General features: G+C 40.4%; 1 protein-coding gene across 1 annotated transcript in view; it reads right to left on the bottom strand.

Annotated features, from left to right (window-relative positions):
- The window catches only part of PARN (poly(A)-specific ribonuclease), a 119,958-nt gene that overhangs the window by 81,051 nt on the left and 24,547 nt on the right, over window positions 1-14,360 (bottom strand). The window contains exons 14-18 of the mRNA XM_019710397.3: window positions 13,277-13,320; window positions 12,191-12,233; window positions 11,266-11,341; window positions 9,062-9,172; window positions 8,687-8,756 (exon numbers count right to left, since the gene is read on the bottom strand). Coding sequence (XP_019565956.3) covers window positions 8,687-8,756; window positions 9,062-9,172; window positions 11,266-11,341; window positions 12,191-12,233; window positions 13,277-13,320 — 344 coding nt within the window. The remainder of the gene's footprint in view (window positions 1-8,686; window positions 8,757-9,061; window positions 9,173-11,265; window positions 11,342-12,190; window positions 12,234-13,276; window positions 13,321-14,360) is intronic.

The raw sequence follows: 14,360 nt of genomic DNA, 5'->3' as shown, positions 1-14,360 counted from the left end.
TCTCTTTCCCTAGCAAACACAGAGAAACCTGCAGCCCCAAACTCTTAATTCTTCCTCCTAGAAACTGAATAAAAACTGGCATCTGTTCATTGCCTTCTTCAAAACTATACTTCTCTTCCTAAAAAGCTTTATTCTCAAAACAAAACAAAACAAAAGATTCCAAGTAAAATTGTACTCAGGAGCTCTTATAACACCAAAGATTAGGATACAGAAATGTTGAGTATAATCTAATCTCAACACAACTGGAGCAGTGAATTAATTGTAGCTCACCCCAAGTCCCGAGCCTTCCAAACGAAAACTGAAAACTTTAATGACTGTCAGAGCTACTGTATTTGCAAATGGTCTTGGTCTTTCCTTCAGGGCACAGCAGTAAAAGCACTTCATGAGAACCTTGTATGCAAGGGCTCATCATTATACATATTTATGTGCTATAAAAAACTAATTTTATCATCCAGGGTAGGAAGCATGCAGACATCTCTTACAAAATAAGCTCATTTATTTTACTCACTAAAGCTCTTGTGTAAAATCAGAGAGCAACTGCTGGCTAGAAGGGCGTTACTGTGGCATGTTATTGTAAATTCACTCAGGTGGGGGGGCATACAATTGTCATCTACTACTTGATGTTCTGACAAACAGAGCGTTACCTGACCTTTGTCCTGAAGCCAACTTGTGTCCTTTCTTAAACAGAAATACAACACTAGAAACAAGAGGGGCAAGGGAGGAAAAAAGAGAGAAAACCAACAGCTCATCTGAACAGTCTCCATCAAATGAACTGCATCAAATTACATCAAATAAAAATGTTAAATTAAGCATTATACAAAGGCAATGTCTGCAGGGCCTATAAAACAAGATTGTAAAATGTCAGAGGAAACTAGCCTAACACGATCCAGCGGTCAAAGTCAACATCTTTCAGAATAACTGCTCAGGCTGAGAAAAAAAAGAAATCTTTCAAAGATACCAGCATTATCTCTTAAGAAGATGTGCCATTAACTGTAGAATTGTCTCTTTTAGAGACTATGTGTTGCGCAGGCAGAAACCTCTCATAGTGGAGGACAGACCTGGGTTATCCCTGATCCTGTCATTTCCGGGGCTCTCGGCCAATGGCCTCAGCTTTCAAATGGGGACATTATTATGTCTCTGAGGGTTGCTGTCAGAAATTACAGGTAATACGGGTGATTAAAGAGTGGAGATATTCAACAGAGAAGATACATAGCAGCTAGTCTAAATGTCTCAGAGTACACTGCTAACCCCTGAATCATATAAATATTAAGTAGTCTTAGAAATAACTATTGTCTACTTGCTCATAGCACCCCCTTCCCTAAAGAAGTCGTGGAAACAAGTACTAGTTCCTAGTCTTAAGAAACCAGACAAAAGGCTTACGAATAGACTCACTTATCTTTTACCTTTCTGAAATCAGTGTACTCAAGAACTTCCAGGATAATCAAACCAAGCCAATTCTTGGGGATTCTTTCTATCTTAGTAACCTGGAAAACCCAAAGTGAAATGAATGTGACCAGGGCAAAATGAAGGGCTTTGGTTAAGCTATGTGTGGATAAAATACATTTTGTGTTCTAGGGAAAAGACATATCTGTAAAATAAGAAGAAATTGGCTTCAATCCTTCTGGAATCTGGGAGGCCATTTGTAACAGTACAATTCTACTCTTCATGGCACTTGACTCCAAAATTTGTACAATCTGGAAAAGGGTGAAAATGGACTTCATTTTTATTAAAAAGCTTATTCCCTAGGCTCTTTATGATTAAAAAGCAAAGTCCATAACAGCACCAGTGAGCTTCTCACCAGCTGAGGATGAATGATGAGCTATGCTCCCTACCCCTGGTTCAAGGTCCATTGTTGGTAGAAGCCAGGAGGCAGAGGACATAACTCCTTTACTCAAACACCATGGATGTAAAATTCAAGGGTTACTACTACCAAGTTCTCAGGAAAGCCAGCCCACTGGAGGGGAAGGGCCCCACAATCACCACTGTCTGCCTGACCTCCTCAGTTTTGGCATCAGCGGGGACTACTGGGGAAAGAGATATGCAGGGCACAGCTGCTCCTGGTGGCAGACGAATGGAAGGGACTGTCTGCTTCACTCTGCGGCCTCACAAGTTACACGGCCTCACCACCATCATACAGCTCAACACACATGAATGAGACCAACACTCAAAGCAGGTATTCACATCTTCTGATTCACAATCCAATGTCATAGCAAGACCTTTTTAATGAAGACACAAAGACAGTTACAAAATGATTCCTTAAGAGGACTTCTAGGTTGCTGTTCTCTATAAAAATGGTTTTATTGGCACCAGGCACTTCTGCCTCTTTCCTCCCGTCAGCACAGAAAGCCTGCCACCCGAGGATACTCGGCTAAGTACACACAGTGCGCTCTGCTTACCTACCACTGGCCCTAGTACCGGGAAAAGCCAGCTTCACGTTATTTTCTTAGAAGTTCACGGTGGTGAAGCCACAGTGCCAGCTACACTCTGTGCAGCCAGTACACACACGCCACACACTGCACTGGGAAGCCTCTAGATGTACTCTGCAACCTCAGGACAACCCTACGAAGTGGACATTTACCATCTCCGCTGCAGATGTGGGAACCCAGCTTCAGAAAGGACGGACATCCAGCCCGAGTGGTGTGATGTGAACTGAGCTGGTCCAGTGAGATCCCTGCTCTTTCCATCCTGCCCCGCCCGCCTCACCTACAAGCAGACCTCAGTCAAGGCAGCTGCACAACTTCATGGCCACAAATCTCAAGGCTGATGCACCCAAAAAGTGATCTAAACATAGAACAGCAATACAGACAGAAAAGAAAGACGCTCCGGCGGCTAGAAAATATCAGTAGTTTTAACAGATTGAAATCTCACTGAAGCAATGAGTTGCTCAAAAATAGCTCACAAAAGGACACATTTATAGAGGCAGAAGAAAGTACATTAGTGGTTACCAGGGGCAGAGGAGAAGGGGAAGGAGGGAGTCATGGTTTGATGTTTATGCAGTTTCTGTTCAGTGAGAAAAAAGTTCTGGAAATAGATAGTGGTGATGGCTGGCTGCACAACACTGTGAATGTATTTAGCGCCACTGAACTATACACGTAAAAATTATTAAAACGGCAAATTGTGTTACTATACCATATTTTTAAAAATGAATAATACCGTGTACCAAAAACCACTGAATTGTACACTTCAAATGAGTGAATTCTATGGTATGTGAACTTATATCCCAATAAAGCTGTTTAAAAAATTAAAAAGAAACAGTTTCCAAGGGGTCACTTAGTGAATATTATTGCTTTCCTCTCTTTTCAATAGAAATCTACAACTGAAAATGCTGCACAGCGCAAAGACTAAGAAATAACCATATGCCTCAAAGGGGAAAAACAACAGACGAAAAAAGGTACCATTCAAATCTTACTCCCTGAACAGCGTTTAGTTACAAGCAGGCTTTTCCATCCCTCTGCTCCTTTTCTGATCAAGGCTTCTATAAATACAAAGCCCTCTTCATAGGGTACGTCCAACACAAAAGGTGCGATGATATGGTATCTTCGGAGAAAGCAAAAAGCTCTCCATTTGCTCCCAGCATCCAGTCAGAAAAGCACATCTTCAAAGGATAAATGTCCCCACAGCAGTGGCAGCAGTGACAAGCTGAGCCCCATGATGTGTCAGGTAGTGTGCATTTTATATACATTCCCCCATTTCCCCCTCACAACAACCCTATCAAATGGGCACTGACATGCTCAATGACAGATGAGGAAGCTGAGGCACAGAGAGGGTAAGTAACCTGCCCTAGATTGCACAGGTATAAGGAGTAGGACTGGGATGGAAATCCAGGTACCTGGACCCAGACACCACCACTGCTCTACACTACATGACATCCTAAAGTGAAGCAACTCAAATGGTTTTTAAATTTTAAATGCAAATGGAACCAATTACGTGAAGGGTTGTGACACTCACTGCTAAGCCTTATCAACAGTGTTATAACTCTACAAACTGCGTTGTAACACCCACTTACGTTGGGAAGTTGAGGGCCACTGAAAGGAATTACTGTAACCCTTAAAACAATGGACCTAATTTATACCTGTATCTCACTCAGTAAAGACACATTCAATCCATCACCCAGGATGCTAAAAACCGACACCAGAATCAGAACAGATTAGCCTGGTCCTCTTGTTATTCCAGCACCTTCTGCTCCTCTGTATGAGGAAGAGGAGGAGGACAGGAGAAGGTTCAGTGAGGCCCTCCCTGCAGGTGATCAGGCAGCACCCTCTTGAGAGACAGAGTCTGCACTTCGGGACACATGGCTCATTGACAAGCAGCTAGTGACCTGGAGTACCACACAGCTAAGCATGAATGGTGGTTGCTAGTAAGTGGGGCAAATATGAGCTGCTCTGTTCATTATCAGTGGAAGGACTGGGAAGAAAAGAGGTACAATCAGCCCTCCATATCCATGGGTTCCCTATCTGCAGATTCAACTAACCACAGATGGGAAAAATTTTTTTAATGTTACGTTGTTGCTGACAGGTACTGCGTATTTAGGCCTGCAGTGGTTGCCTCTGTATTGAACATGTACAGACTTTTTTCTTCTTGTCATTATTCCCTAAACAATACAGTGTAACAACCATTTACATGGCACTTACACTGTATTAGGTATTACAAGCAATCTTGAGATGATTTAAAGTATACAGGAGGATGTGCGCAGGTTATACGACAATACTACACCATTTTACATATAACGGGCCTTGAGCATCCGTGGATTCTGGTATCCGAAGGGGGTCCTGGAACCAATCCCCCACTGATACTGACGGAAGACTGTACAGCCCGATCTTTAGCATTTTGTTTTCCTATAACCCTTCAGTTTAAAATCTCTCCAATGTTCAATATGAAGCACACGCGTATTACACAAAAACAGCTTGCTGCCAGCACAGGACTGCTTTCCACGGAGACAAAGGGGAGAAATACCGGTGTGCTTTATCTCGGGCATCATAAGGACTCCTCCTCTCTCGCCGCTCTGGGCTGTTCTGTGTCTCTATACCACCTCCAATAACCTGATACTCATTTGAATCACGAAACTTTAAAAGTGCTCCCAATGAAAGCAGGCTTGCTCCCGTTATGCACCAATTGGACACACTTCATCATCATCCGATTTCTCATAAGCAAACACTAAAGGTAGGTACAGGCCAAAGTGGACACTTCACATTTCCTGCCACTCTACTCCAATTTCATCTCCATGTGATAATAAATTTTCTTCTTTATCATGAACTGAAAACATAAAACACATCCTGCTACCACATCTACTTTTTTGAATATCCTAGCATGTTAAATTCTCTTCTAGTTCAAGAAAGGAACCCAATGTATACCTGGCACCCACCAAATTCTTAAGAACTGTCAGAGTCCTGTCACATCCCATGCAATCTTAATGACCTCCATGCGAGGCGAACAGTTCTCCCCATTTCACAAAGGAGGAAACAAACTGTCCAGGAGCGTGTCACTCCTTCTAATGGTTTCCCTCCTCATTGGCAGCTTAGAAAGGACACACACCAGGGTCATCCGAAGAAGACGTAGACTTCTAGAGGAATCCTATTCAGAGTCGGAACACTGGGGTCAAGCTCGAGGTGGCCATCCGCTATGCACAGTAAACTGCAGGCAATTCTTTCTTTTTAATTCTCTTACTTACAGAGAATAGCCACAATTAGAGACTTAGTCATTTCCTTCCTCTTTCTAGGAACTGAGAGGTAAATAGAAAACCTTCCCAAAAAACCTTCATGAAAGGTTATCTATAAGAGATCGAAGGTGTCTTACAGAAACAGATGACTGCTAATAAAACATAAGGCAACAGTCTGATTTTGTGCTTTCTGTGGTACAATACAAAGTAAAAGCAGAGAGTATTTTTAGCTCTTCCCAGCCTAAGAAGATCTGACCAAAGTATCTTCTCTAAGTCTGGTTTTCCATGCATTGATTAAAACTGACCAAGGTTATGAAAGAACGTAAATCATTTCCTGACCAGAGAACCTACGACATAAACTAAGAGCACATTCCACACAGCCTGCCATTAGCAGTGGTCTCATCCTGATTTCCATCACTCAGCTCTCTATGACTTCCATTCTGATTCCAACAAAGAAAGGAGAAATGTGGGGAGGCAGGGGGGTGCTCGGGCCTTGAAAGACAAAATGGCACCATGCAAAATCCTCACAGGACATTCTTGCAGACAAATATGGCTCAGAACATATCTTATGTCACACTCAGTCTCCGCATACTGCTCAAACACCAGCTGTTCTGGGATCTTAATAGTTGACTCAATAAAGCTTCCCAAAAAGACATTTAATGCAGCCAAACGCTAATTTAAAATAACGCAGAAATAGGTGGAGTTTACTTTCCCTCAAGATTTACTTTTTAAACACAAATCTGGTGACAGCAGAATAAAATATTATTTGCATATGTGGGCAGTTTTATGTCCTTCAAATTTTATGTTAGGACCATCATATTTGGTTAAACTTACATTGAGGAAAGCCTGTTGCCAAAACAAATAAACCCTCGGAAAAATTAACAGATTTTTTCCTAACAACAACTACTTCAGATTATGTTTATGGCAATTGTTGGATGTCTTTGTACAAAGGTAATCTTGAAAAAAATGACAAAATCGAGGTTTAATGTCATAAATCAAACCTGCATGCAATTAAGAATGAGGTCATCAATACAGGAAGAAGCAACTGCTTTTCCCACTTTCTAAGAGTTAAGAATGGATGACTGTACTTGACCAAGCTATTCCAATATAGAATAAAAACAGTTCTGATTTTGCATTTCAAATCCTGCTGAATTTTTTTTACTTCAAAGGTGAAGAAAATATTCTACCTTTATAGATTGGGAAAAATAGAGCCAAAAAATCAAATCAGGGAAGCACTTTCAGTGCAATTCAGGAGTCCTCCAGTATTTTTGGTTATGTATCTAGATTTCAACAACAAAAATCTGAATGGACACATGTCCCAATTTAAAATGAAGCTATGTGTTTATTGTCCAGTTCTTTGGAGTAAGGTCTTACATATTTGCAATATTAAATTGATCTAGAAATATATAAAGTCTTACTTGAGCTTTTGAATCTAAGCTTATTTTGAGTGCTCTTTATGTTGGTCACACAGATTACTGATAAACTCGGTGCTGCCAATATGTAACCCAGTTTGTATCTATCACCTGATTTTATAAGGAGTAGATTTCGTGGAGAATAGGATAGTTACTTTCAATATGTACAAATAAGTAAATATCTCACAGTTGAAAAATATTGTTGAACAAATGAACTTAACATAATGCACATAAAAATGTAAAGAATGACCATGATCTAAACAATATTTAGTGTCGCCCATAGGTTCCGTGGTCTATGACATAAGCTGCCCTTCCAAAAATTTACAAAGGTATGCACTGCCCCTCAAAATAAGAGTTAAGAGCTAAGAAAATCCTGTTTTACCCATAAGGGACTGGATAGATAGCAAGGACTCCATCATGAGCAGAATTAATTTCCCAGGCAGAAAAAGTCAACGTAATTTCTAGTATCCACCACACTGTAACCCAGTCCACTTTGAAAGACATTTGGAAAGCCTAACACATTTACTTCTGAAATGCTGCAGAAAAGAACAAAGACTAACTAAGAAGAACAAGAAGCCACAGTATGATGACCTGCCCTCACTCAGATGGCACACATTCCGAACTATCGCACGCCAGATGCTTGGCACTGACGTCTGTCTCTGCAGGATGTCACTCACGTACAAGCCCATGATGCTACTGTTTACACAGACCCCCAAGGAGCTGAGAGAGCCCTGACAGGGACACTGCAAAGTGCTGCACAGAATGGAAGGAACTGATGGAACCAGCCCAACACTGAAATCATGCTTTCTCTCAGTGGTGCCGATCGCTGTGGGCTGCCTTGTCCTGTCTGGCTCGCCCAGAATCTCCTAGAACCAACCCTGCTAAGAGAGCTGGAATAAAGATGAAGGTTTAGGGCTTGGGCACAGAGCCAAGCTGTGGCCTGTTTGAGAAGCACATCCATAACTTTAGTCTCCGCGGTGCCAAGAAAGCACAAACCGCACTTTGAAGTAATAATCTTGAGATTCTTTGAAAATGCTCTGCACTTAGGCTTCTGCCTAAATCACACGGACTCTTCCAATAATAAAGGTACGTGAGTGAGCTTTTACTTCACTGGGTCCATTCAGATGGGCTCAGGGTGCAATGACAATCAAAGCTCCCTAGGTTACCTTAAAAGTCATTCATATAACCAACATTTTCTTAGAGACTATATTATTTAATCAGATAATAATACAAGCATAAGTAATAACCTCACGTGTAAAGTTTGTTAGGGGTAAGTTATGTCTGTGTGTGTGCATATGTGCATACACACACACACACACACAGAGTCTCCCTTGTAGGTAATATAAACACCAAAACCACCAGTTCTTTCTCTTGGAAGAGATGCACTATCTCTGGCAGTGTATTTTCTTTCCGTCTTTTTTTTTAAATTCAATATATTTAATAAATTATTTCCCAAATGGTCAATTTCTATTTTCAAAAGACATCTGAGTCACCAGAGATGACAACTATTTCTTCTAAAAATGCACTACACCTCCCAATCATCCCTAATTGACAGCCCAGATACTAGACTATTCCACAGTGAGAGAACGTGGGCCCTGGGAAACCACTGATAACTTACTTGTTAAAAAAAGGCTCAATGAGTTTTGATCTGGCAGACACATGAATTTTTGGAGGACTAAGAAAAGAACCTAATGGAGAAAAGAAGCGGAGAATGACATACAGTCAGAGCAGACAACGCCTGAAAGTTCAGGCAAATACCTACTTAAATCCACAGTACGGGTCAGCGAGGGGAGAAAGTACTCACAGGGGCCAAGACCCACCGCACAGGTGTGAGTCTGTGCTCCTCCCAGCGTCCTCCCACTCCTCCTCCCCAATCTCCTGCGACTCGGCCCCCTCCCACTTCTACCTGGGTGAGGGGATCCCAGGGAAATGGGAAATGGTTAAGACCACTCTAGACCCCCGCGCGCTTGACAGAAACATGTATAGTGAGTACCTAGGTAGTCTGCCATGGAGATGAAACACAGTCCTGTGATATAAGCATCATAGCCTGCCTCGTGGAGCTGTTCAGAAGCTGTGTCATAACTCGGAAAACCTTCTGCGCTTTCTAAAGAGAAAAAAGAAAACAGTTTGCCCAAGGACATTACAAATCCTTAAGACTGGTAAGCATATTGCCCCGTCCAATCCAAATTGCATTAGTGTGTGCTGCAGAAACAATCCTAAATAAGCACTGAATAAAGCTACCTACTTGTTAATTCTCGCCACAGAGGCCCTTACAATATGAGGTAACAGTCACTGAAAATGAGAGCTTGGGTCTAGACCAGAGCAACGCCCCAGGTACATTTCCCAAACCTCGGCCGCAGGCCTCCCTGTGGCACAGGGGTGCTACTTATGATTACACGTAACTCACTCTATGGCAGTGATTCCTCTTCTGGTTGCTTTGTAAGGTCACAAAAAGGAGCGTCTTCCCTGACAGATAATGTAACATCGGGGCACAACAGGAATTTCGGAGTAATGATTGACAGCACGGACTTCGGGGTCACACTGTCTGAGTCTGAATCTCTGCTCACCACTTACTGGCGATGTGACCTTGGACAGATCACTTCACCCCTGCGCCTCCATTTGGTAGAATGAAGGGAACAGTCACACCTCCCTCATTTTTTGGTGAGGTTTCTGTGAGACTCAAGGGAGCTAATGTAAGCAAAGCTCTCATACAGCGCTTGTACCAAGCACTACGTTATTGTCATTGTTATCTAGCAATACCCCAGGTAACCCTCCCAAAAGGTAAAAGACTCCAGTAAATACTGGCAGCTCCATTCAATATTGTCCTCCACCATGTTGCCAAGCTGACAGACCTAAAGATCTGCAACTGACTAACTCCAAAAACAGATCAGAACTTGCTGTAACGCGACCTGTGGAACATGGGGTCACTTCAGAGGAGAGACCATTTTTATAAGATGATTTCTTTTGTCACAAGGACACACAGATACTGAGAGAATAAAATCTGAGAAGATTGACCTGCTTTAGAGTAAATCCCCTACCAGATATCAGAATATTATTTGAAAATAACAGAATAATAGTATAACTCATAAATAAGTATTTCCTAGAACCATTCTGGAAATGAGTATCAAAAACGTAACAACAGAATCAAAAGCATGAAGGGACATTAACAATGAAAAGAATATAACTGTTTTTACATCAATACAATGCTCTTTAAGCAAGAATTCTTTAGCCTCCATAAATATTATATATTAGCCTTTAAGCTTTAAAAAATATATTTTAACATGATAGCCAATTAAGTAATAGCCTGTATTCTGCCACCAGCTGAAACAACGATTTCCAAAGTCAATTATTTCCATTACATTGTTATAGACAAGATCTGGTTTCTTCCTACCCCACCCGACACCCCTCCACCACCACTATCCCTTTTCTTAATTCCTTTTTTGGACTATTATCCAGAAAGGGAAGCAAACAACTGTATGCTTGGCTACTGGAATACCTTCCACTGTTAATTTCTGGTCCCTTAGTCCTATTGTCAATGTCGTCAGAAGTTTGCAGGCTACGGGTAATGGAAAGCTAAGTACAGTACCAGCAGCACAATTAGACAAACAGGAACCTAGGAAGTAACACCTGGAAGGTTCACTAAATACCTGGGGCCATGGTCAGACAAGGCAAAACATCTCTGCCCAGAGAAGCATTCCTCCCTACTTCTGGTTTCCCTCACTGATGCTCCACTCCGAAGCCACCTCTGAAGGAGGCAGGGGTGGAGACGACTCTCCTTTTTCATCTCTAAACCCAGATCTTGGGCTTTTCTGAGACAGAAAGTATATTTTCATTCTAGTCCTGGCAATTAATCACCAACTCTTTGTCTCGGCTGAAACAATGCACCATAGAAAAGGACACATCAAGTGTGGGGATAATTCCAAGCATTAGGAAATAAAAGCCCTGAAGGCTTAACTGCCAAACTTCTCAATGAACAGGCTACACAATTCTATGAACACAAAATTGAAGTAAGATTAGAAGACCATTTTTATTCAGAAAACAGGAATTCAACACATGGCATAAGCAAATTAATTTAGCCAAAATCTATAAATGTCCAATAAGTTTCTAGAACAGTTTCACTTTTCTTCTACAGTTTACATCAATACATAATTACCACAAAGAGTTCGGGAGTTTTCCTTTCATAGTTTGTATTCTTACCAACTTTAGGAGGGTTGAAAGGTGTCTCTTTTAACCGCTTTTCCAATTCTGCAAGGGATGTGTTGTTGATGATATCCTGCAAATCAGTAAGCAGAGAATTACGAGCCTTCATCATCTCAGTGCAACATATACAGAGGGTGCCAAAAAAACGTATACACATTTTAAGAAAGGAAAAAACTATTAAAATTACGCTGATGGTAACCACTTTGAGCACCTCTTCTATTTGCAGAAGTCAAACGTGACTTGTATTCATCTTTTGTTATCGGTATATATTGAGTATTAATTTTAATACAGTTTTTTCCTTCCTTAAAATGTGTATACATTTTTTTGGTACCCTCTGTATTAAAGAGATTCACTGTCTTTACAAACAAAAAAGCATCCATTACTGCCCCCTTGTGTTCTTTAAAGAAATACAGGAGTCATCTTTTACTCAATGTGAAAAACAATCAGTAAGTTTAATTTTCACCATACGGGAAGTTTAGCCATATGAAAGATTTTTACACATGCATTAAATCGGCAGACCTCGAGCCAGAAAGCTACATCGTTCTGGCATTCATTTCACTCAGCTGTATAAAGTCACCAAGTTAGCAAATGATATCTTTACCTGAATTTTCTTGATTAGAAAATAATCCGAAATATATAAAATAAGGAAAATAAAGGAAGAAATGTGTACATGTGTAACCTATTCAAAAGTACATTATATATTTTAATGTTAAAAACTTACATTCAAAAAAATAAAGGGACAAAAAAAAAACACCACAATTCCATCACCCAAAGACAACTGCTATTCACATTTTGACATATTTGTTTCTGGTCTTTCTCTGATTTTTTTTTTTTTTCGGATGTATTTGAAAATGACAATGAAACAGACCAGAAGTCCAAAGCTCTCAGGAGCAATTCAGAAAATTTCAAATTTTAAAAATACCTTAAAAGGTTGTGTGCTGGCCATCAATTTAGTATCCAAGAGTCTAAAAACAAAAGAATTTTTAATAAGGTAAACAAGATGCATATCTATGTTCAAAAAGTATTTTACGCCAATGAACAGCTTATTGTCTTAGAAGAGGACAAGGAACAAAGCACATTAACCACTGTGCGCCCAGCACTGGCCTCCCTGCCACGTGAGCCTAGGAACTTGGTCCCCTCAGCCAGGGGTTTCCCAAGAGCCAGTGGGGAAGGCCATGTGCTGCAGTACGCAGGCTTGTACCCTGAGGGGGTGCGGGCTACATCAATGTCAAGGGGAAGTCCAATATCCGCTTTTACAAAGTTTCCATACGGCTGGATATAGTTGAATATACCTAGTTGACAGAATACTCTCAACTGGGTATATTCAACTATATCCAGCTATATATTCAACTGTATCTATATTCAACCAAATACTCTCAACTGGACACTTCGCTGTGACAACATACAAGAAAGACAGAGCCAACTTAAGACAACTTCACCAGTTCTACAGGCAGCATGATGTAAGAAAAAAGGAGCTGCTGTCTATTTTCACTCTCAGTTCAAATTCTGATTTTTCAATCAAATAACACAACTAAGCATCGATTATAAAAACAAACCATCACAAATTTAGAGTTATTAAACCACTTCCCAGCTTATATGAACAGGATTGTAATCACAAGCCAGTGGTTTTAATAAATTACTTACTATAAACATATTTGTATTATAAGGGCGGCTGAATGGCTCAGTTGGTTAGAGCACAAGCTCTCAACAACAAGGTTGCCGGGATGGTGGACTGCGCCCCCCGCAACTAGATTGAAAAACAGCAACTGGACTTGGAGCTGAGCTGCGCCCTCTACAACTAAGATTGAAAGGACAACAACTTGACTTGGAGCTGATGGGCCCTGGAGAAACACACTGTTCCCCAATAAAGTCCTGGAAATATACACTGTTTCCCCAATAAAGTCCCATTCCCGTTCCCCAATTAAAAAAAAAATCCAAGAAAAGAAATATTTGTATTATGTATGCCATGATGAGTGTTTTAAATGAAAGACAAATCCTCAATGCTTACCTGGGGAAAACACATGCTGTCATCTCCTTAAACTCATTTAAGTCCTAAAAAACAAGAGAACGAGTTGTTACAATTTAACACTCACAGTATTAAAAATATACATAAATATTTCTAGTTCCACAGGTCTCTTTTCAGACTGTGATACCTCACACAGGCCCTTTAAGCTAAACTGCCAGACCCACTTCTAGTTAATAACTTTTTAAAAATCTTCACAATTTCCTCACGAATTGGGACTCACAGGACCTGATACAAAATCTTTGCATAACCAAACAGACAAATTTAAGTATTTTATGGCTAAACTAGGAGGGGAAAAAAGGTTTCTATTATATGTGGAAAACTTTCAGTAATAGCTCTATTACACAAATTCATCATTATAGTGGGACTAGCAAAGTTATTTAGATAAAATGGTTTATACAGGAAATGGACAAACCATATAAACTAGGTTATACCTTTACTGGGAACACCTTTGAAATGTTAGTTAATATGGCCACTAAAACACAAACTTTCCACCATATACACGATTCCTGCTTTTTAAGTACTCAGAAAATTGCTAAAGTGGCACCAATAGCAAAACAAAATTGCCTGAATTAGACAATTTATTTCCCAAGTTTATTTTGATCAGGAAGTCTAAAGCGGAAATAAAACTGCTCTAATTTTGAATTAACTCATGTACATACATACACAATTGAAATGCTAGACTGACTGTCAGATTTCCAACCCTTTGAAACTGCACTTCTCTTCAGTGTTATTCATGCTTCATAGGAAACTGCCATTTCCAATTAGCTTTTCAAGCCCATAAATACAGACTGTATTTATTATAGCTAGTTTGCAATATTTACCAGCTTTTTAATGGCTACCATCAAATGAAGGGACAATACATGAACAAGTGGTTTCAATGCTAACTCCAACAAAAATGCAATAAGGATGGTTTGTAATCTCTCAATACCATTACAAAGCTTCACAAGCAAGAAAAAATTACAATTATGGCTACTTGCAGGGCCAGCAATAACTGAGTTCCAGACTAGCGCCTTCTAAAAGGTCATGCGGAAGTACCATGAAGATTCTTAAGAAGAGACTCTCCCCT

Source organism: Rhinolophus sinicus, chromosome 10 (assembly GCF_057876585.1).
Source record: "Rhinolophus sinicus isolate RSI-liver-muscle chromosome 10, RSI-T2T, whole genome shotgun sequence".
NCBI classification, from domain to species: domain Eukaryota; kingdom Metazoa; phylum Chordata; class Mammalia; order Chiroptera; family Rhinolophidae; genus Rhinolophus; species Rhinolophus sinicus.
This window is presented reverse-complemented; position numbering and strand designations above follow the sequence as displayed.